Genomic DNA, 25,532 nt, shown 5'->3' with positions numbered 1-25,532 from the left:
CCTCAACCTACTTTAGAGGTCACAGAGGTCAACAACATTTTAATGGATTTGTTCTTGAGAACTAAAAGGAATGGATTCATAAGATTTGGCTGGTAGCTTTTTGGAATAGAGCTAACCAATTTGAGAAGGAAAATGACATTGACCTACTGACAAGATCACATGGAAAAATATGTCAGCAACTTCTGAAGAAGAATAAAAAAGCATAGAATCTTATAATAATACTTTGCTGGTAGTTTCAACAGATGGAGCCAACAAAGTTTGCGAGGGAAATATTTTTAGTGCAATATAATATTTAATGAGAATATTTTGCTATGACTGCTTAAATATTCAGGTGAGCGATACAGGTCCTCTTGGGCCTCTTGTTACATTCACTTTACCATAATAACCTTTATTTTACCATAATTACCTTTACCTTACAGATATTACCTTTACATTACCATAATAACCTTTACCTTACAAATATTACCTTTACTTTACGTTAATTACCTTTACAGTACCATATTTACCTTTACCTTACAAATATTACCTTTACTTTACCATAATTACCTTTACTTTACCATAATTGCCTTTACTTAACCATAATTACCTTTACTTTATCATAATTACCTTTACAGTAACATAATTACCTTTACTTTACAAATATTACCTTTATATTACCATATTAACCTTTAACTTACAAATATTACCTTTACTTTACGTTAATTACCTTTACAGTACCATATTTACATTTACCTTACAAATATTACCTTTACTTTACCATAATTACCTTTACTTTACCATAATTGCCTTTACTTTACCATAATTACCTTTACTTTACCATAATTACTTTTTCAGTAACATAATTACCTTTACCTTACAAATATTACCTTTACATTACCATAATAACCTTTACCTTACAAATATTACCTTTACTTTATGTTAATTACCTTTACAGTACCATATTTACATTTACCTTTCAAATATTACCTTTACTTTATGATAATTACCTTTACTTTACCATAATTACCTTTACTTTACCATAATTACCTTTCCTTTACATAAGTACCTTTACTTTACCATAATTACCTTTCAAATATTACCTTAACTTTACCATAATTACCTTTACCTTACAAATATTACCTTTACTTTACCATAATTACCTTAACATTATCATACTTACCATTGCAGCATCAGTTTATATACCGAGTTCATAAGTTTGGGAAAATGCCTTTAATTCATTTCATGTAGGTACTGTATATTGACAATTGATTTTCTTGAGCATATATTTTTGTAATAAGGTTTCCATAAACAGAGATAATAATGAATCATTCATAGCTAAATCAAAGAAAAATAAGTGCCAGTAGCTATACCTCAGCTAACATTAAATGACTTGTAACACACTGTAATATTTTTATCAATTATTGCAAAAGTGTGTAAAGTATGTCTAAGTTTAACACTCTTTTATGTTCAACACAAGATGTTTTGGTTGCTATATTTTGTGTCAATTAATTGATAAATATGATGGATAATATCATACCAAGTATGAATTAGTATCTTTATTTTTTTGTCATGTTCAAATAATGCTGGGTTTTTTCCCCCATATATTTGACATCATCTTGATATATGGGTTGTTTTGAAAACGAAAAGGATAAATTAATATCAGTTTGTATTCATAATACCAAGTTCATTATTTACAACAAATATGAGTTGAAAATGACAAAATAAAGGAAAATATATTTATTCAGACTTTTATATATGCAATGTGCATTTTTTTTTTATTATTTTTCATTTTTATCTGTCGCACTCAATTATACTTTATTTTGGATAAAACATAATGAAATTTTACTTTTTGGTCAGGGTATAAAAAGTATCCGGGGTACATTTTGGTCGGGTGTATAACAAGTATCCGGGGGGTACATTTTGGTCGGGTGTATAAAAAGTATCTGGGGGGTGGGGAGTTGAATATAGGTTGGGTAAATGACTATAACATAACTGTAAATGTTTTTACATGACTCCCCAAATCTATTGCGTCCAGTGATTAAAAATTATTTCGGCATAAATTCCTGGCCCCGGTGCAGGGGTTGGTGGGATAGGGGTCGATAAATGTTCCCCTGTAATGTCCTGTTCAAATTCTGAACTCAATTGAATAAAAAATATTCAAATATAAGATTTTTCATAGGGGGGTACTTTTTGGTCAGGGTATAAAAAGTATCCGGGGGTACATTTTGGTCGGGTGTATAAAAAGTATCCGGGGGGTGGGGAGTTGAATATAGGTTGGGTAATGACTATAACATAACTGTAAATGTTTTTACATGACTCCCCAAATCTATAGTGTCCAGTGATTAAAAATTATTTCAGCATAAATTCCGAGCCCCGGGGGTGGGGGTTAGTGGGGAAGGGGGTCGATAAATATTCCCCTGTAATGTCCTGTTCAAGTCCTGAACTTAATTGGATTAAAAATAGAGAAGGAGGGGGGGGGGGTACATTTTATGCAGGTATAAAAAGTATNTGTTTTGAACGGAGTTTGCTCATATTTGACAGAAATACTTGTTAGGGGAGGAAGGTCTGTTGGTATAATTTTTGTGACCCTGACCTTCTAGGGGTTGGTTTTGGGGTAAAAAAGGAGGCGAATTTCAAAAATCTTCTTCTGCAGTTCCAGAAATGCTAGTATCAAATACTACTCATAGTTGTAAAGGCCTTTGAGTGGTTTATATACTTTGTGATTTTCATGTGCCCCAGGTCCCTCGTTTGCCTTTGGGGAGGGGGTAAAGTTGGTATTGTTTATATAGACAATTCGACAAATGAACAGCCATCACATACTTTTTATCTCTAACCCAACTAATGTGCTAGTAATAGTAACAACCTTAATTCTTTATGAATAATAAAGTCTCCATAGTAACGCTTCCAAGTTCTTACCCTACATGTCTGAAGTGGTTACAACTTGACATTACAGAGCAAATGTAAGTATTGTGCCATGATTGCTTAAATAACCAGGTGAGCGATACAGGCCCCTGGGCCTCTTGTTTTTGATTCTGATTCTGAGACTTATTTTGTGATTGCATCTTCTAGTAATTATTTAAAGCCATTGTCAGGAGGAGAGTTGTTTTTGTTGTTATAAAGATTTATTACAAACTTTATTACAGTATGCGGCAGACACATTCTTGCGCAATACGTCGGTCGTATTTTCTGAGGGTCAAGCAGTTTGTGCAAAGATCATACAGGTGGACAGAGAGAAGTCACGCTTGCTTGCTTCCCTCCGACTTGCAGACTGTTATGATGGTGATACAGATATTGGAATTAACCTCCTTAAAGACACACTAGCAGTGATGGATTTGGCCCAAAAAATGTCAAAAGGCGAACATGGTATTACTGTGTATAGTTTTTCATAATAATGATAATAATAATAATATACAACATTTGATATAGTGCCCAGAGACCTGGGGGGGGGGGGGGGGGGGGAAAGCTGCCTTATCAGGGGCTTTAAACTAGTCCTATGCTACCTGGCTAATATCTCCCTATGTATGTATGCCTGTGTGTGTGCTGGAGATGTGATGTGTGTCATGAATGCTAATATTAGTTTTTTTTATTAGAATTATAACATATCAGATTAGAACATTTCTATGAAATAAGTGATCTCTTTCCTTTTTTTTTTTGTCTATCTGTACAGGTGTTTTGCAATGTGTAACTTTTCTAATAGCAAGAGCCCTAGGAACAATGTACTATGACTTTAAGGGCAGTTTAGTGTACCAATAGGAACAATGTGTTGTAAAGAAGTATAGTGTATCCCTAGGAACAATGTATTGTAAGGAAATAAAGTTTACCACTAGACATAATGTGTTGTAAAGAAGTAAAGTTTACCACTAGGAACAATGTGTTGTAAGGATGCAAAGTTTACCACTAGGAACAATGTATTGTAAGGAAGTAAAGTGTACCCCTAGGAACAATGCATTGTAAGGAAGTATAGTGTACCCCTAGGAACAATATGTTGTAAGGAAGTAAAGTTTACCACTAGGAACAATGTATTGTAAGGAAGTATAGTGTACCCCTAGGAACAATATGTTGGAAAGAAGTAAAGTTTACCACTAGGAACAATGTATTGTAAGGAAATAAAGTTTACCACTAGACATTATGTGTTGTAAAGAAGTAAAGTTTACCACTAGGAACAATGTGTTGTAAGGAAGCAAAGTTTACCACTAGGAACAATGTATTGTAAGGAAGTATAGTGTACCCCTAGGAACAATGTGTTGTAAAGAAGTAAAGTTTACCACTAGGAACAATGTATTGTAAGGAAGTATAGTGTACCCCTAGGAACAATGTATTGTAAGGAAATAAAGTTTACCACTAGGAATAATGTATTGTAAGGAAGTAAAGTGTACCCCTAGGAACAATGTATTGTAAGGAAATACAGTGTACCACTAGGAATTATGTATTGTAAGGAAGTATAGTGTACCCCTAGGAATAATGTATTGTAAGGAAGTACAGTGTACCACTAGGAATAATGTATTGTAAGGAAGTATAGTGTACCCCTAGAAACAATGTATTGTAAGGAAGTATAGTGTACCCCTAGGAATAATGTATTGTAAGGAAGTAAGGTGTACCACTAGGAATAATGAATTGTAAGGAAGTATAGTGTACCCCTAGGAACAATGTATTGTAAGGAAGTATAGTGTACTCCTAGGAATAATGTATTGTAAGGAAGTATAATGTACCCCTAGGAATAATGTATTGTAAGGAAGTATAGTGTACCACTAGGAACAATGTGTTGTAAAGAAGTATAGTGTACTCCTAGGAACAATATATTTCGTGGCTGATGTGAAACTCACCAGGCTAAGTACACTTAATGTTTCTAACTTGTCAAAGGAGAACAAAAAAAAATATTTTTCTTCTCCATGTGAAATAGTTTTCTTTTTTTCAAAGAATGACTCTCAAAATTAGTTCTGATTAATTGATTAACAGGAAAAAAGGTACTGTGGAAGCACCATGTGGGGGATATTTGTGGTGGCAAGGTCACAGAGGTCACAGAAATGGGCTTGCTGTGTGTGCTGGACAGTGGTTGTAGAGCAGTCATCACACATGATAACATGGACGGTAAGTTCTCAGGTTAAGGTAATAGACCTTTCCGACGCGTACATTAATTGACCAATCACAGAGCCGGAAATAATTATCACCGACACAGTGTATACACGTCCGCCATATTGTCCCACAAACAAAAATATTACGGTGTGGGACAACAGCTAGAGAGACGACATCAAGATGGTAATTCGATGCGCGTGGGGCGAGTGTAATGCAGACGAAAGATATCCAGAAAGACTAGACGGAGGACGGTTTATCCTATTTCCCAAACCAAAAACAATCTTGGATTGTGTCGCCATTTCTCAGTAGAATTTCTTCATTATATTGCTTTGAAGTAAAGAAAATTTTCTGCCTATAGGTTGTCAGAATTTTAAGGACTTTAAATGGAAATTTATGTAAAAAGGAGTGAATTTTGAAAAAAATATGAAACACAATATTTTGCAAAATAATGTCAATAAAAATGATACTGACATAGATTAGTATTGCATTAATGTATATCAATTTCGTAAATACTGAAACGATTAAAAATTGACATTTTATAGTAAAACTATATACACATAGTAATTGCATGTAAGAGTTATCGTTCTTGAAAAACTTGACAATAGTGAAATAGGTAGCCGGTTTTCCGAAGTACAGATAAATGGACACATGTGACTCATTGATTAAAAAACAACTGAATTAATGCCTGGATTGCTTTGAAATACTTTAATATTGAAAGAACACTCTGTTCCGTTAATAATCAACATATAATATTCGTCAGTTTAATATTAAACATTAGAATATGCTGAAATTGTGATACTGTCTCCCTACATTGGGTTTTCAACTAGGGATGTACTTCCTATTTCCGCTTAGCAATACACTCCTTTGACCTTAAGATAAAACATTATCAAGAAAAATATACATAAACAAAAACAAGGTCAGCAAGGGCCCTTGTCAGACCAGCAAAACGGAAGTTAATATCTGAAAGTCTCAGCCAATCAAAAGCCATGTTGATCATGTTAGATTATGGATCTGGATATTATGTCCTTAATCACCATGCACACTATCCACTTGTACAATTTATAGCCAAGTAAGAACAAATCATACCAATAGCAAATGTTGTCTCGGCCAATCAGAACAACAGATGGTGGCCATATTGGATTAATGGATCTGGTGAATTAATAATATGGCTTTATATAGGATATCTGAACCATTTACAATCAAAACTAGAAATTGTTGGCTAACAATTTGACGGGCTTTTCACCGCTAGGACTGATTTGGGTTTGATCGTGGTCTTTTGCTTCTAACAATTAATAGATATTTCTGAAAATTTCCTTAGAACACAGCTGTCGTGACTTTGAGTAAGAAAAAGTGCAGTGTTTGCAGTCAATGAAAATTCAGTCACACCCAGTATCAGGCATGAACTTGTGTAAGTCTACAGTAGCTGACTGAGTAGTGGGGGATTCCCGGAGTGCGAAATGACGTCAGAGTAAGAATGGATAAATATAGGCAGCCAATGGGTGGTGTTGTATAGGAAGGTAGTACGTAAAAGTAATAAAGTCCATAGTTGACTATGTAATGTACATCAGGATGATGAATTGAAACTAGCATTTTTTCTATATCGGATCGGTTTGCCATGCAAAAGAAAGGCTGATGATACCCACTGCAGTAGAGATGTAGCCTATCCATACTTTTAAGATTGAGAGTGCGTAGTAACTGATGTAGTATAACCAGCGTGTACTAGAATTGCTCAAGTACGGAACGTTTCTCTGCAGTAAGATTTTGAGATCAAAGGTAATATTTAAAATAGCGTAGGACGTTTACGCTAAACGCTACAGAAAAACTGAAGACAGCCGATTCATTGGGATGGAATTTCACATCGACTGCAAAAAGATTTTTAAAAAGTAGTTTAAAAATGAAAAAGTTGAAAAACTGATGACCTTTAACCCGACACGGAGGATTTTAATTTGACACTTTTAAGAGAAAAAGTTAGTCCCAAGCAATATCTGCAAATGATATCAGGCATAAATGCTGTATAATAAACGGTTTTCAGATATGGCGGTTTTAAGATTTTGACATATGTCATGGCAGCCATATTTGATTTTTGTCGTACTCGAAAATGTTGCAATAACATCAGTAAATCATGGCCTACAATATACCTGAAAGACTTTGAACATGTCTGCTTACCAATCAAAAGATTTGAATGCAAAAATCTCACGAATCTGATGGTGAAAAGCCCTCATAATCAGAACATATTTGGTGGGAAGCATTTATGGGAGGCAGGGATTCAAAATTGTACAAATGGAGTGGCTTTAGTTTATATAGGGAAATAATACTTTTGGGTATATTTTGTTCATTTTTAGTAGGAAATTATTCTTACTTGGTGAGAATCATCTTTGGAGGAAGATTGTATCAAATTGTAAAATTTGGATTCTTGCCCAAACCCCAGGGGCCAGGGTGGGGCGGGGGCCTCAAAGAGAAAGTTAACCAATATTTCAAAAATCTTCTTCTCCAGACTCATTTCAGTATTTGATTTTTTGTCCGGATATTTTCTCCTACATTTTTTTTAGCTCACATGGTCCAAAGGACCAAGGTGAGTAATGACTTCTTCTTCTTAACCACTGAGTGGAATTCAACTAAATTTGACTGGAAGCATACTTAGGTGGTGGGGATTCAAAATTGTACAAATGGTTGGGCTGACCCCCCAGGGGGCTGAAGGGCGGGGCCAAAAGGGGTCAATTTGGCTATATTGCTTTAAGCGACTTCTTATCTGGAACTAAGAAATGGATATCAACCATATTTGACAAGCATCCCTAGGTAGTGGAGATTCAAAATTGCACAAATGATGGGGCTGACCCCCCGGGCTAAGGGGTGGGGCAAAAAATAGTTTAATGCTTGAAAATGGTCGAGATCCCCACCCTATTACCATATATACAAATGCTGAGCATGAAGAGAAGAATGCACATATGCTTCCAGGATTGCCTAGGGGTCTGGCCCCAACCTTGGAGACATATAGTCCCTGGGTCTTAACTTTGAAACAGTTTAGATCCCAACCCCAAAACTGTTTAATATTATACAAATGCTGGGCATAAAGAGATGAAAGCAGTCATGATATTAGAATTGACCCCAGGATCTGGCCCACCCTTGGAGACTTAACCCCTGGGTCATAACTTTAAAATGGTTAAGATTCCCACCCCAAAACTATACATACTATTGTTGGGCATAAAGAGATGAATGACGTCATGATATTATAATTGGTCCTTGGTACCTATAAAATTGCTGGGCATGACGAGTCTAATACAGATATGATACAAGGATTAGCCTTGGGGTCTGGCCCATTCCCTTGGATCTTATTTGGAGAAGATTTTGCCATGATTACTTTTGATATCCAGGTGAGCGATACAGGCCCTATGGGTCTCTTGTTTAAAGTACATGACCTTGACAAAATTTCAAGGTCACAATGGTCAAATATGTTTAAAACTTTTAAACAAGTTCTTCTCAATAACCGAAAGTCCTAGAATGATGACATTTGGCAAGTAGCATGCTGGGATGAAGGGCTACCATGTTTGTCCAATTTGAGAATCATGTGCCATGATTGCTTAAAAATCCAGTTTAGTGATACAGGTCAAGATCACATGGATAGTATAAAGATAGGGCTACTAGCTATGTGTAGGGCAGACATAATTACAGACAACATAGAAATATATGAGCTATTATTTTTACTGAATGACAAAGAGGGAATTAATTAAATGTTGAGGTTGAAGGACAAAAATCGTATGTTTGTTTTCATTGTTTAATAGTTCTTTTCTGTTTTAGACAGTCCTGTTTCTTGTTACAGATTTAGATATAAGCAAAGGAGGTGAGGTAAGAGGGCTAGTCATCAACCTAGACACAAAGGAAGAGTGTGTGGAGCTTTGTATATTGAAAGACGTGGTCAAGGGCTTCATCAACAGGAAGGGTCCTCCAGCCTCCAAGGTATGGGTATCTAATCCTTTCACGATACTGTATCACAAAACCTCAACTACATGTATATCTTTTACAATACCTTTTCTCTAGTTTCCAAGGTTCCAGCCCTCAAGGTGAATGTCACTCTGAAGTGGCCTTATGGCTGAGTGATTAAGGCATCTGGACATCTATAATTGCTAGCCCTTCACCTGGCCCGATGCAGTGGTGTGGCGTCCGTTGTCCGCCTGGTGTCCGGCGTCAATAGTTTTACTTTATACAACTTTTTAATACCCACAAGGTACTGGCCAAATATCATCATCCTAATAAGGCCTAGGGTGATGATATTTGGCCAGAAGCAAACTGGGATGAAGGGCTACAAAGTTTGTTCAAATAAATGACCTTTACGTATACCCATACTGAAGATCACAGGGGTCAAATATGTTAGAAAATTTAAACAACTTCTGAATAACCAAAATGCTGAGGGTGATGATATTTGGCCATTAGCATGCTGGGATGAAGGGCTACCAAGTTTGCTCATACAGGCTAGGCGTCACAGGTTCCAGACTGCCACAGCTTTACGAAATGACCTCCTAAATGCTTCTGGTACCCGGGTAGCCACTCAGACATTTAGGAACCATCTTCATGATGCTTGTTTAAGGTCACGTAGAGCAGCAATACCAGCTCCTTTAACTGCCCGCCATGTTAGGGACCGATTAGATTGGGCCAAAGCTCATAGCACTTGGACTCTTCAGGAATGGGAACCGTTTTTTTTTACTGACGAGTCCAGATTCTGTCTCTTCTTCACCGAGAGGCGCGTTAGAGTATGGAGACAACCTGGGAAGAGCTATCTCTGCCAGAAATGTTCAGCCAAGAACGCTCCAGGAGCTGGGAACAGCTTCGGTAGCTGAGTGGAACGCTATCCCACAAAACCAGATACACGATCTCATTGGAGGCATGTGCAGACGCTGTGAAGCCCAGACGTTCTGAAGCTGTGATTGATGCTCATGGACCTCACACTCGATTACTAAACAGTTTCTGTTTATTTAGGATGAGTTTCGTTCAATTTAAGTTTTTCAGTGAATACCTCGTTGTTTCCAATTTTAAGGGTAACCCTTTTCCTGTGGCTTGTTTTCTGATTGTAATTACGATTTTTGGAATTTTTGCATGCTGATGAATTAAAAGAACAATCAATTTTTCAAAAAGAATCTCTGTATAAACCAAATAAAATATTTATTTTCACGTATGCCCAAAAATAAAAGTGATCCTTAGCAAAATGTGAGTAGTATATGTTAAAACTTTTCAACAACATCTTCTGAATAACCATTAGGCTTAGAATCTTGATATCTGGTCAGTAGCATGCTCGGATCAAGGGCTACCAACTTTGTTAAAGTGAGTGACCTTTACTTATGTTCAAGGTCACATGGGTCAAATTTCTTCTAAATAACCATGAGGCTCAGAATGTTAATATTTAGCCAGAAGCATGCTTGGTTGAAGGGCTATCAAGCTTTTTCATTTGAATAACCTTGACCCATTTTTAAGGTCACATTTGGTCAAATATGTATAAACATTTAAATGACCTATTATAATCTAAATAAACAAAAGGATAGGGTTGTGATATTTTGCAAGTAGCATCCTGAGATGAAGGGCTATAAAATTTGTTCAACGTAATGACCTTATTCAACTTTCAAAGTCACAGGGATGAAATTAAAAAAAAAAAATAACATGTTCTTTTGAGTGACTTGTAGTCATGAATACTGATATTTTGCCTGTAGCTTGATTTTAGATCACTTCTAAGGTTACAAGTGTGAGATTAATTTGAGGTGAGTGATGCAGGCCCATTGGGCCTCTTGTTATTACTAGATCAAATTTGTATTTAACAAATATTCGCAAAATTTGTGATTGTATTTTCACCGTACCTGACAATGGCAAAATTTACACACACAGCAAAACTTGATGTTTCTATTTCTAAACTTTTTCTTCAGGTATGTAAGTATGGATGATGAAAAGTTCTTTTTTACACAAACAAAATATTGGTTGTGTACAGAAGAACTTTTCATAATTGATGTTTCTAATATCATACATGTACTGCCGTTTGTCAAACACAAACCATATATATATTATATGAGAACCTTATTACTTCATCTGTTTTAAAGATGATTTTTTTTTTATATTAATAGCTCCAGTGGCTTGATCGTTAATTTCCTTTGTTTGCAGATCGTGGTTAGACAGAAAGTCAACTGTAGAATTGTGCTGGTGAGGAAGAATTTTGTGGTGGGCACGCTGAAGGGGCAGGGGGCAGGAACCCTGGCCTACATTCCCGTCAAAAGAGTAAGTCAGCACAATGCTACTACCAGATAGTGTGGTGAAGGAATCTTGTTTTGATCTATGAGTACCACCACTACTAATTAGGGCTTTTCACCAACTGGTGAAAAGACCTATTGTTTTTGTTATGTTTCTTTTTCTTCTTATTATTCTTCTTATTCTTCTGCCGTTTTTGTGGATTCTATATCTTTTTATAAGTAAAAGATAGGTTTGTAGTATTTTAGGTATGTTGTAGGCAAAGGTCTGAAAATGTTCCAGGAACATTTTCAAGTAGGTCAAAATCCAATATGGCCACCATGACGTCCTACCTCAATATCTTAAAATAGCCATAACTCAAAAACAGTTTGATTAACAGAATTGACGCAATTATATTATATGTAGATAATCATCAGGGCTAACTTTTATTAGCTCATGTTATTTAAAAAAAAAAGTCAAATAAAAAAGCATGCTGTTGGGGTCAAAGGTCACCATTTTTTAAAAACATTGATTATTCATGTTTTTTTAAAAATCCTTCTACAGATTGATGTAGAATGCCATTCGATGAATTTGATGTCTAGTTTTTCTGTAACACTTACCGTTAACGTCCTATGGCGTGTTCATTATTGCCTTTTGATCTTTATTGAAAAGCCGACAATATTTTTACAAACTTCAACGATCTTCTTATCCAATTCTGCCATTACAGTATTAACCACAATTGGTACATGTATTCCTCTGGGAGCCCTTACGAACTCATGTTACTTTTTGGAGCAATTAATATTCTAAGATGGCCGCCACGCACTCTGATTGGTTAACAGCCTATACCAATATATTTCATTAACGAAATCAAGCATGAGATTCATCTTTAATATTTCATATAGAATTAAGCAAGATCAAACTTTTTCTTTCATACTGTGTTAACAAAAAATGTCAACTTCTGGTTTTCGATAGCGGTCAAAGTTCAAATGCACTACATTTGGTAACATCTTCTTCTTAAGTTCCATGAGGTCTAGAGTCCTGATATTTAATATTAAAGATTCTGAGATGTCAGGGTATCAGGTTTGAAAAAATGGTTGACATTGATCAACTATCAAGGTCACAATCAAGGTCACAAATGTTTGAAAAAATAAAATTACTTTTAATCAAGAAAATTTCGAAAATACCAATATATTTTGTTAATGATATCAAACACGAGGTTGATCTTTGGATATCCTATAGAGATAAGCAAGAGCAAACTTTTTCTTTCATACTGTTTTAACAAAAAATGTCAACTTCCGGTTTTCGGCAGGGTCAAAGTTAAAATGCACTATATTGGGTATACGGACTACATTCCTATACAACACCGCCATTGGCTGCTTATATTGATCCATTCTTTCTCAGCTGACGTCATTTCGCACTCTGGGAATCCCCCACTACTCAGTCAGCTACTGTAGACTTGCACAGGTTATTATTAGAAGGCCAAATCAGTCCTTACAGTGAAAAGCCCCTCAAATTGTTAGCCAACAATTTCTAGTATTTAAGTGATATTGTGTTTGTATGCGAGACTTGACTGTTAATGTTGCAGCACCTGAATGATGTACTTGAGATGTATCAGTTCTACTCTGGCCAGGTCCACCCCGTCATTGTCAAACAGTAAGTGTTGTCATTTAATTCATAGCAATCATTCAGTGTAATACCATATAAGCATGTAGAAGGGTTGCTATTTCTTGAGTGCATAACTAAAATTGCAAAAATTAATTTGATATTAATTTAATCAAGTCTTTAATTAGTACAGTGTGTAGGTTCACAGACAGCCATTTGTAAATCATCAATATAAGTGGCTCGTAGCTGTCCATATGCCAACAACATTGTAAAATATTCAAAGCAACAACATATGTACCATGGGGTATCCGGTAATTGAGAAATGTCATCAGAAATGAGAGAAGCTGTCTGTAATATGGGCTACCAATTAGTAAGACTTTGTCTGAAGATCCTTAAAAACAAAACATTTAGAAGGAAAATCAGTTGTGTTGCATAGTTATGGCAGTTATATGATAAAAAACACCTTAGAATTCAACTTAATTTTGTATCATCTGACTTTAAGGAAACTTGCTTAAATAGGAACTTATTTAAGATTTCAACATGGCAGTGAATATTTCTGATAAAATAAGTCCGGTTAAATAGCTAGCGATGCATCGATTCCATAAAGTTGTATTTATACCCTCTGCAACAAATCTTACGGGTAATATAGAATCAGCTTGTCTGTCTTCCGATCTGTCTGTTTGTCTGCAGACACATTTTTGTTGACACTACTCCTCCTAAGTTAATAAATTGATATTGATTTAAATGAAACTTAACACCCACCTTATGAACTTTGAATGTGTGACTGCTATTTTGTTTCTATGTGCCAGATTAATAGCTTGTTAATGAGGCTGTATCATAAGTGAAATACGTAGGATAGCATCATGATAAAAATCATAGGAGCAGAGTGCCGTGCTACTGAAAGGTCTGGAGAAAAACACTTATCTGGCAGTAGATTTATTGTAGATTTTTAGGTCACCTGAGCTTTGCTCAAGTGACCTATTCTGAACGATTTCCGTCCGTCGTCGAGTGTAAACTTCCTTCTCAAGAACCAGTGGATGGAATTATTTCAAACTTGGTCAGAATCATCCTTGGTAGATGAGGCTATAACATTATAAAATTGGGATACCTACCCCAATCCCAGGGGCCAGGAGGAGGCCCCAAAGGGACTCTTGCACAGATGGAAAGATCATCCGGTGCTTTATTTAAATTGTAAATTTCAGTACCTCCGGGCCATCCGTTCTCCTTTGGGGAGGGGGTAAAGTTTATTATAGTTTATATAGAGAAATAACTCTTTTGGGTTTATTTCATTCATTTTCAGTAGGAAATTAATCTTACTTAGTGAGAATCATCCTTGAGGAGGATTGTATCAAATTTTAAAATTGGGATTCCTGCCCCAACCCTAGGGGCCAGGGTGGGGTCCCAAAGGGAAAGTTAACCAATATTTCAAAAATCTTCTCCTCCAGACTTGGAGGTACTATAGTCAATTTCTCTGCATAGATGGAAAGATCATCAGGGGCTTTTTAAAAATTGAAAATTTCAGTACCCCCGGGCCATCTGGTATCTCTTGGGGACGGGGTAAAAATTTGCTTTAGTTTATGTAGGGAAATAATACATTTGGGTATATTTTGTTCATTTTCAGTAGGAAATTATTCTTACCTGGTGAGAATCATCCTTGGAGGAAGATTGTATCAAATTGTAAAATTTGGTTTCCTTCCCCAACCCCAGGGGCCAGGGTGGGGCGGGACCCCAAAGGGAAAGTTAACCAATATTTCAAAACCTTCTTCTCCAGACTCATTTCAGTATTTGATTCTTTGTCCGGAGATTTTCTCCTACATTTTTAGCTCACCTGGCACGAAGTGCCAAGTGAGCTTATGCCGTGGTGCGGTGTCCCTCGTCCGGCCGACGTCCAGCGTCCGGCGTCAATATTTTACTTTAATCGACTTATTAATACCCAAAAGGCCTAGGGTGATGATATTTGGCCAGAAGCAAACTGGGATGAAGGGCTACAAAGTTTGTTAAAATTAATGACCTTCACCTATTTTCAAGGTCACAGGGGTCAAATAAGTTAAAAACTTTAAACATCTTCTTCCTCGATAACCAAACTGCCCAGGGAGATGATATTTGGTCAGTAGCATGCTTGGGTGAAGGGCCAAGGTGAGCAACAATTTCTTCTTCTTAACCACTGATTGGAATTCAACTAAATTTGACTGGAAGCATACTTAAGTGGTGGGGATTCAAAATTGTACAAATGGTTGGGCTGACCCCCCAGGGGGCTGAGAGGCGGGGCCAAAAGGGGTCAATTTGGCTATATTGCTTTAAGCGACTTCTTCTGTAGAACTATGCCATGGATATCGTTCATCTTTGGTGGAAAGCATTCATGGGAGGCACGGATTCAAAATTGTACAAATGGTGTGGATGACCCCCCAGGGGGCTGAAGGGCGGGGCCAAAAAGGGTTATTTGGCTATACTGCTTTAAGCGATTTCTTCTCTGGAACTAAGTGATGGATATCAACCATATTTGACTGGAAGCATGCCTAGGTAGTGGGGATTCAAAATTGTACAAATGGAGGGGCTTACCCCCCAGGGGGCTGAGGGGCGGGGCCAAAAGGGGGCAATTTTGCTATATTGCTACAAACGACTTCTTCCGTAGAACTATGCACTGGATATCAATCATATTTGATCAAAAGTATTCATGGGAGGCAAGGATTCAAAAATGTACGAATGGTATTGCTGATCCCTAAGGAGGCTGAGGGGCTGGGGCCAAAAAGGGTATTTGGCTATATTGCTTTTAACGACTTCTCTGGAACTAAGTGATGGATATCAACTATACTTGACTTGAATCATCACTAAGTGGTGGAGATTCAAAAATTGTACAAACGGAGGGGTTGACTCCTGAGAGGCGGGGCCAAAAAGGTGTCAATTTGGCTATATTGCTTTAAGCGACTTCTTATCTGGAACTAAGAGATGGATATCAACCATATTTGACAGAAAGCATCCCTAGGTAGTGGAGATTCAAAAGTGTACAAATGATGGGGCTGACCCCCCGGGCTAAGGGGTGGGGGATATAGAACTCAAACTGGCAAAGCAAGAATAAGGAAAAGGAAGTGCAAACAATGACAAATGTGATTTTGTGACTTTTGTGATTTACAAATATCAGTTTACATGAACAAGTGACTTTAAGACACCTTGAACTTTCAATTATTGGGATTTATGTGAAACCTAGCTACTTTATCTCCAACAAGTGACATTAATTTCAACAAAAAAGTATCATTCTTAAATAAATATGTAGATATGTTGAGTGATTGTGAGAGCATTCAAGTGATATTTGAATTTGATATTATCTTGAAACTACGCGGTATAAAGAGACTAAATTTTGTTAGATGAGGGAGTAATTGTAGTAATGTAAATCTGCTAGCCAGGTAAATTGTAAGTGCTAAGCGATTTGTGTTAGGTGTGTAGGAAGTGTCATGCTGTGTCAGCTCCCTCTTGCTGTAGGGTGATGGTCAGCTGTGAGGATACGTATCCCACTGGGACATAGCTAGGTTTGACACTTCACCTATATGTAGATACTTGTTTTTGTTTTGTAGTTTAAATGTTTTATTTCTAATTGATAGTTATCATTTAGAGAATAATGTTGATACCATTTGAATGTACATAATATGTAGTTTAAGACACTGTTTTTATAATTTTAAACTAGTCAGTAGTTTGGAAGTTGTATCAATTTATCAGTCATTTGAAATGGCTTATATCTATGTCATAGGTATAAGTTAAGTTATATCATTATAAGCTAGAGAATATGTTCTTTCATATTCAATTCATAAGTTTTTTGTATCAGTTAGGGTTTTGTATATAAATGAATTTAAACTCCAGTTGGAAACACATCCTTCTAGCTAACTGTTCGTAATATTAGGGTAGTACAGGGTAAGTGTCTTCACCTAGGTATTGGGTAAGCTTATAAGTTTATCTGGACCCAAATCTGCAAGATAGGAGTACCAGATTGACTGGATATTATTGAGAAGAAATTGTAACTATATGAACAATTTGCAGACCTGTAAATAAATACAAGTGAAACATACAAACTGTGTTGTGGAATCATCACGCTAACTGGTGGGTCAATGGGCAAAAAGTGTTCTAAACTTGGAGATCCCCATACTAGACTACAAATACAATTGCTGAAAATAAAGAGACAAATACACATGTTCTACCAGAACGGCTCCAGGGTCTGGCCCCACCCATGGAGACTTAGTCACGTGGTCATGACTTTTAAAATATAGATTCCCTACCCATAACCATAATCACAATGGCTAGGCACAAAGGGACAGATACAAAATTTACAAACGAATTGACCAGCAGGTCTGTTCCTTGGTCATAACTTTGAAACTCATACATGCCATATCTCACGATTTAGGCGTGAGACTCACGAAAAACAGCCTTCCAAAATGTTGCACGGCATGGGAACCCATTTTCACGCTTTTTGTTGCGAATAATATCAGATCTCACGAAAAGAAACAAATTTGGTCAATCTTAGTGAATAAACAATAGCTACATGGATTCACACTGACCTTGGTCACCGCGAGGTCTGAAGTCACATGCCAGCCACTTAAATCACAGGCCAGGCAAATTAGCAGCATAGGTGTGAAAGTTCTGAATGGCCCGGCCAGCCGATTTAGCGGGGCATGGCTTGATTACTTGCTCACCGATGTGTGAATTGTTAAGCAATTAAATCAGTGATCCCACATCCAGTGGGGGCTAGTTGCTAATTAATATGTGATGACAGTTGATATTAACATTAAACAGCAACATAAGGAGATGTCGGAGCTGTTAATACCGAAATGGAAATGTTGGAGGCGACTATAAAATCGAAACCGGACACTGACATCGAATTCGGTATTCATTCTCTTGCCGTTGGGATGGGATTGAGTGTTAATGAAAACAACATAAACAGAAGATATAAAAATAGTAGTTATTGGTTATTTTTTCCACAACAAATTAGAATTAAATATTCCCAATGTTTTGAGATATATTTTTTCTAACCTTGGTTAATAAGGACATCCCTGTGGAATTTCTTCCTTTTTTAATTACTATTATATTTTGCCTTTTATGTGATTTATTTACTTTTAAATATTGATAGCTTTATCTGGACAATATGTCACGTGTAAACCTTTCTAAAATTATTTAAAATATCAAAAAATCTTAAATTTTGGCTCTAACAAAGTAATTAGAGGCTTCAGAATAACCCAAATGATTCAATACTATGATATATGCTATATAATGTATGTTTTAAATGTCTCACGAATTTAGAGAAAAAATCCTACAATTTTTGACCAAATCTCACTAAAAATAATCCCTGATCTCACTGTTTTGCACCGGAAAGGTATGGCATGTATGGAAACTGCTGAGACATATGCACCCTTCAGCTTTATAATATATATACAATTGCTGGACATTAAGAGAAGAATACAGTCATGGTATTAGAATTGATCTTGGAGTCTGACCACACCCTTAGGGACTACTTTTTGTCATAACATGGAAACCTTTGAGATCCCCACCATAAGCCAAGGTCAATATCACTCTTTCAGGTTCATATCACATCATATTTACCAGCACAAAAGCCCATAACTGTTTTATTATATGCTTCAACAATAAATTAAAATTCTGATTTTGTACGCGAGCCTCCGTGTAAAATTTAACCAGGTTTGAATACAACAGTTCAGCATTGTAGCTTTCGAACGCATCATCTAGATTCTTTTTCTTGAGGTAAGCATGGAAAAAATGCACTGCGTTTTCAATGGTCTTTTTTTACGTTAACAGCATCTTTATCCTCGAATAGTTTTGGTAATTTTCCTAACGGAGGAGAATTGTTTGCCAGCAGCCATCTTCTAATGTCGTCTGACAGATCGCGTTCCAGTCTAACTGCGCACGCGCTACGACAGGTTCCGGGGAATTTCCATACAGGCTATAGTTAGAAATCGTTATTCACCGGATAACCAGTCTACATGAGATTTTGAGGACTGGTCACGTGTATAGGATCCGACCAATGTGATTGCGAGAAATGATCATGCATATAATAATAAATTATATGCAATTGCAGGCCAGCTGGGTCTATTGACTTTATGGAAATATAATGTTATGTATGTATTAAGTGAGGTGTGAATTCACACATTTGAACATTTGCAGAGTGAACAAGACACATGTCCTGTGCGCTCTTGAACTACATGAGACTAGGAAGTTAGAGATGCAGGGTTTGGAAGGAGAGGTATTAAAGAACATCAAAACTCCTCACGACTATAAAGCTGGGGACCTCGTCATGGCCAGGTAACGTCACACATGTTGTCTGTAGTCAGACTAATTCGCATTGTTAAGCATGACAGAGGACATTTTTACCTGTTTTATTGGTGATTTTCACCTTTGGACTGTTGATTTAATTAAAAAAGGAGCAAATATTCATTTACTTAAGACATTGACCATAAAGTCAGCGTGAATTCAACGCTTGGCAGAGTGGCATTTGATGATACAAGAGGTGAAGTTATGTGCACAATGACATGAAGAAAAAATAGTTTATGGCATTTGACTGATATGTGAAACTAAGAGTAATTGATATAATTAACTGGTAAGATGACAAAGCTTGAATGATAATTGTTGTAAAATAAATAAAGTTTATGTGTGATACAATCCGACTCAGTATAAAAATAAACAGGCTAGCCCTTCTTGGGGCACGCTTTCTTTACTTTTTTCAATTTTCAGCTTGATTTTTAAGTAGTTAGTTGAGCACTTCAAGGTTCTTGTGCCTTTTGTTTATTGTAATCAATAATAAATGGTTTTGTACATGTTTCTTTCCAGTGTAAAGGCAGTGTTCTCTCTACAGATAAATATCAGTGTTGGACAAGCACACGGGCGGGTACACATTTCTGAAGTCCTGGACACTATTAAAAATGTAAGTACCACAAACAGCTGCACAAACACTGAGTACATGTACATTCTGTATTACAGACACAATAGACGATGTTAGTACATGTATTACATACACTATAGACGATATAAGTACATGTATTACAGACACTATAGACGATGTAAGTACATGTATTACAGACACTATAGACGATGTTAGTACATGTATTACAGACACTATTGCGATGTAAGTACATGTATTACAGACACTATAGACGATATAAGTACATGTATTACAGACACTATAGACGATGTAAGTACATGTATTACAGACACTATAAACGATGTAAGTACATGTATTACAGACACTATAGACGATGTTAGTACATGTATTACAGACACTATTGCGATGTAAGTACATGTATTACAGACACTTCGGACAATAGTACATTATAGCAGACACTATAGACGATGTTAGTTCATGTATTACAAACAATATAGACAATGTAAGTTCATGTATTACAGACACTTCGGATGATAGTACATTATAACAGACATTATAGACGGTGTAAGTTCATGTATTACAGACACTATAGACGATGTGAGTACATGTATTATAGATGCTACAGAGGATGTAAGTATATATGTATTACAGATTCTATAGACGATATAAGTACATGTATTACAGACACTATAGACGATGTAAGTACATGTATTACAGTTTAAAGAAAACAACAACAATGGTATGAGGTTTGACAGCTTTATTATGTAATGATAATATGCTACTTCATCTAATATCTTTTGGCAAATGGGGGGCGACAAATGCACGAGTACCCCCAAGAAATATACATGTAAGACTAGGCTGGAGATGGTCATGACTGTGGCAGTAGGGCTGTTACCTACTGGGGAAAGTAGGGCTGTTACCTACTGGAGAAAGTAGGGCTGTTACCTACTTGAAGTTTCATGACCATGGCGGAGCCTGAGACCAGAGGAAACTTAAGTTGCAGGGAGGAGAGATGATTGGAGCGAGTGCTGCCAACCAGACAGTCATGACCCGGTTTATCCAGCCTATTTATAGATGAGAGATGAGCTAATGGGCTCAGACAATGAATATGTAGGAATATTTAATTATTTGGGGGCACTTATATCGGAATTATATAAGAAAGCCAATTTGGAAGAACGAAGTATTGGCGATTAGTAGAAATGGCAATGCTTCGTGAGTACAAAGCCCCCAAAAGATTATTATAGTTAAAAAGTTACAGTTTTGGTAATGTTCTGTGTCAGTGTGGATGGGGTTGTGTGGGGTATGATGGGGGAAAATTCATAGTTATATGGGTGTGAAGTACATGATACATGTGTAGTAGCTATTGTAGATTGGGTTGGGCAACACATAGTTATACATAAAGTTTCAAGAGATGTTAAATATAAACACGCCATCACGTTGAAGATATGGATATGTGAAGGCCGATAAGACTGAACACTTAGGTTTTGAGAACATGTTCCTCACTATGAAATCCCGTGTCTGGTCACGAACAGTTGTATACATACTTGTGTAAGACAGATACACTTACATATTGTAGTTCATTCCGATAGTCAAAGAGTATGACTGGTAATAACGGAACACACATAGGATGGCACGGGGTGATTAAGAGTTCTTCAAGATGGAAAAGTACAAGTATAAAGGCACATGACATCTCAGCTAGCGATGGCACAAGTGAATCTGTGCCCTCCTAATGTCGTCTGTATCCAGACGAATGTATCGTAAATAACAGTTAGAAGACCACCGACCTAAGGTTTTGACCATGTGGTCGGGAATGTCACACTTGGCAGCTGTGGTAGCTGCCCCTATCCGGAAGCTGTGGCCATTGTAAGAGTTAGCATCGAGACCTAGGTCTGTAATGATGGATTTGATGGCCGATATGAAGTAAGGCCGACTGAGAACGGCACCGTTGGCGGTGACGAAGAGGGGGTCTGTTGTGGAAGCCCCTGTATAGGTTCTGAGCAGTAAGTTCCCCTTACATGAGGTTGACGGGACATGAAGGGGTTGATGTCACGTGGATGTGAATTTTTACACCATGTCGAAACACATCCGTTTTAGAACTGGGTAGGTGTAAGGTGTAAGCTGAGAGCTGGTCATTAAGCACGATATCCATGATGCGAAGTGAATTATTAGTGAATTCACCACAACGAAGAAAACCAAAGAAGGCCATCTTGCAGCCACTGACAACATGAGGTTTTTGAAAGAACCAAGTGTGGTTTGACCTTTGGTAAGCCTGTTGATGATCTTTAACAGGAGATCATGGGTAATTGGAAGGCGGTTGGGTTCAGAGTTGCACTGGGACCTCTTGACTCCTCGAAGGATGAGTTGTAGTCTGTTTATCATGGCTGGTTGGGAGAGAGGGCAGTTTATGTTGTAGGTGATGTAGAAGTGGCGAACGCCGGCGAGGTATTGCTTGATGGTTTGATACTTAAGTTTTTTGTTTACGCAGAAAGCCACAAAGTAGATCAGAGTATCCTCGTCCACTTCTGGGGGGGCGGGACTTGTGGAAGTCCACAATGAATGGAGCACGAGAAATCTTTTGTACAGGGTTGATGCAGAATTGTATACGTTGATGGTACCTTGTGCTAGGGATGTTTCCCAGAGCCTCGTCACTGTCGGATTTAGGTAAGCAAGAGTTTGTCCAGTGAGGGGATCTTGTGAGGGTAGTGGTCCGCATGTGGCGCCAGTGCCCTGAACTTCTTGATCTGTTGACGAGAAAGACAGTCGCTTAATACATTGTATTTTCCTGGTATATGTTTTGCATGCACGACAAAGTTTTCATTAGCTGCGCAAAGGGTAAGGGTATGCATGAGTTTCATAATCATTGGAGATTTACTGCGACCTTTTGTGATTATGGCCACAGTGGTGGTGTTGTCACAATGAAAGAGAATGCGCTTGCGGGGCCAGTTTTTGGACCACAGGAGTGCACTCACGACGATTGGAAAGAGTTCCATGTAAGCGATAGACACCGAGTTTTGGCATGGTGTTTGGCCATGGCTCGGCAAACCATTTTCCCTGGAAGTAACCACCGTATCCATGAGTTCCACTTGCATCAGTAAATAGTTCGAAATCGGCGGAATTGGTTAGGTTGTCGTCATGAAAGAACGAAATTCCGTTCCATGTCTGCAAGAATGAGCGCCACATGAAGATTTCGCTAACACAGTCACGGTTCATGGAGACATGAAAATGAAGTTCTTTAACGGAGTGGGCGAGGGTAAGGAGATAGGAAACAAAACTTCTCCCTGGAATGATAATGCGCGATGCGTAGTTGAGGTGTCCTAGCAGACTTAACAGTTCGCGTTTTGTTGCTGTTTTTCGTGTCGCAAATTCGGTCAGAACCTCGATGATACACGAGATTTTTTCCGGGGGGAGCGATGCTTGCAGTTTGATGGTGTCCAAGTCTATGCCTAGGAAAGTCATGTAGGTGTCAGGCCCGAGGGTTTTGTCTGGGTGTAATGGTATGTTTAGTCTATTGAAGACGAACTGAAGGGTTTCCATGGTCTTATGGCCATTATTCTGCACGGGGTCGATGGTTAAGAAGTCATCCAACAGAAATAACATTTTTGATATACCATAGTTGTGCGTAGCTATGTAGTGGATGACCTCCGATAGCATAGTGAAAATTTTTGGGCTACTCCTTGACCCGAAACAAAGTCGAACGAAGAAGTAGAATTTGTCTTCCCATTGTATGCCATGAAATTTCCAGAGATCTGGATGAATAGGCAAGAGTTTGAATGCATCAACAATGTCTGTTTTGTTGAGGCTGGAACCTTTCCCGAGTTTTTTGATTTCAGAAATGGCATCGTCGACCCGCACATACTTGACCGAATATTGATCTTTGTCGATGAGTTTATTTAGGCTGGTATGTTGTGGGTTATCATGGGGAGCCGACAGGTCCACGATTGATCTGTATTTTTTGGAATACTTTTTCTGCGCTAAACTGAGAGGGTTAATTCTGTAGATCTTGAATGGGGGTCTTTTGAACGGTCCGATGATGTAGCCTTTTTTGAGTTCTGTTTGTAGTAGTTGGGAAACTATCAGGGGCTGAGAAGTTGCTGACTGTAAGTTTTTACAGGTGAAACTCACTTTAGGGTGGTGTTGTATTCCTGTGTTGAAACCATGTTTGAGACCATTGACGAGACTCTGTACAAACTCTTGATCGGGTGGTCTCTTAACTCGCTTTCCAGATTATCAATGTTTATAGGCGTGCTGGCCCTGGAATCGAAATCACGCAGTTCTTTGAAACCTGAGGACTTGAAGGCGGTTGTGATATCAGGGAGTCCATTTAGTCAGTTCTGATTGGATGTGGCTGATTGACGTTTTTGGTTATTTTTTCCTTTTGCACACTCTGGAGCTGGATGGTTGGGTGATTTGCATATTTGGCAGCAGTGAATCATTCGTGCAAAATTGTTGTGGGTGAGAATGCAGCCAATGGAATTGTAATTGTTGCACAACTCTTTTCCGTTATGGAATAGCCTTGGCCGACCCCTCTTGTCAGTCTTATGTTGGGCTTGGTCTTGGGAACTACCCTGGTTGTTGTTGTTTGCCTGTTTGGGGTTGGATTTCCCATGTTCTGGGTAGGGCGGACTGGTTTGGTCGTTGTGGAATCTGGTATTGAGGAGAGAGGGACAGAAACCGGAATAGTGGCTAGCGCTATGACAGTGTTCGCACGTGACGCTTATCAGACCTGAGAACATCTTTAAGTAGAGTCCGGTATTACGTGATGCCCAGTTGATTTGAAGGCCCATGGTGACCTCGTATTGTTCTGCCTTTTTAGAGAAAGCAGTGTGGTAGTCGTAGTAGTGGGTGCCCCCATATTGCACAAACATGTCGTCAATGAGGTCCGAATATGAGTCGAGTTCGCGGCGTCTTTCTGGCTCTTTCTCACAGATCACGTTTTTAAAACGGGAGAAGGCAATCCTGAACTCATGAATGTTTAGATGACGCATAGCTCTGGGGTCATTACTTTTTACGATGACCTGGTTACCGGACTGGTCGATGATTTTTGTTTCAGTATCGCTGTCCATGCCGGGAATGAGAAGTAAGGCCAGATTTATGTGTTTGTGTGCGTATATGGCGCTGCGGAGATGTTGAGGAACGATGTTGACCTCCGGTAGGTCGTCCATCGAAACCCTTTTCTTTGCATGGTCATGCGTAGAAGAAAGACTTTCCCTACCTTGAGTGGGCGCCTGTTCCACCGTGGGGTTATTTGCGGAGTTGTTAGCGCCGGCACCTATGAAGCGGTTGTTTATTTGGGCAAGTGTGGCTTGAATTAAAGTCATTTCTTGCCGTAGATTGTTCAAAGCTGTGTCCTGACTATGGTTGGCGCCATCTTGGTGGTTGCGGACGCCATCTTGACTATCACGTGACTCCGTACCGGAAGTGCCTGAAGTTGCCAGAGATAGCATGTCACGTGATCCCGAATGTTGAGATTGTTGTTGTTGTTGTTCGAGATCCACGTGTATGGCGGTGTTGTGTAGTTGTTGGTACACTTTCACAAGCGTTTTGTGTGGTGTAGACGTCGGTAAATCCATGCCGGAATTCTTAAGTTCTTGGCACAATTTGGCGACAGGCCAGTTCAAAGGATTGGTACCATCCAGTGCAGAGCGGGAACGATGTCTTTGTCCCCGAGGCCCTGTGGGGGGAGATGGAGAAGTTTGTCGTCTCCTACCTCGTAATGCCACGGATTCTTGTAGAAGGGAAGAATCTGCGTTGGCTACTTGAGGAGGGGTCCTGGTTGGAGCTCTCCCTCGTCTTTTAGGTGGCA

General features: G+C 38.1%; 1 protein-coding gene across 1 annotated transcript in view; it reads left to right on the top strand.

Moving 5' to 3' along the window:
- LOC110442650 (protein RRP5 homolog) overlaps positions 1-25,532 on the top strand; it is a 165,731-nt gene that overhangs the window by 71,174 nt on the left and 69,025 nt on the right. Inside the window, exons 21-27 of the mRNA XM_021486343.1 lie at positions 3,123-3,342; positions 4,936-5,067; positions 8,870-9,006; positions 11,191-11,304; positions 12,839-12,906; positions 19,015-19,152; positions 19,678-19,771. Of these exons, the coding sequence (XP_021342018.1) occupies positions 3,123-3,342; positions 4,936-5,067; positions 8,870-9,006; positions 11,191-11,304; positions 12,839-12,906; positions 19,015-19,152; positions 19,678-19,771 (903 nt within the window). The remainder of the gene's footprint in view (positions 1-3,122; positions 3,343-4,935; positions 5,068-8,869; positions 9,007-11,190; positions 11,305-12,838; positions 12,907-19,014; positions 19,153-19,677; positions 19,772-25,532) is intronic.

Source organism: Mizuhopecten yessoensis, unplaced genomic scaffold (assembly GCF_002113885.1).
Source record: "Mizuhopecten yessoensis strain PY_sf001 unplaced genomic scaffold, ASM211388v2 scaffold716287, whole genome shotgun sequence".
Classification (NCBI taxonomy): Eukaryota; Metazoa; Mollusca; class Bivalvia; order Pectinida; family Pectinidae; genus Mizuhopecten; species Mizuhopecten yessoensis.
Note: the sequence above shows the minus strand (reverse complement) of the source record. Positions and strands in the feature narration are given on the sequence as shown.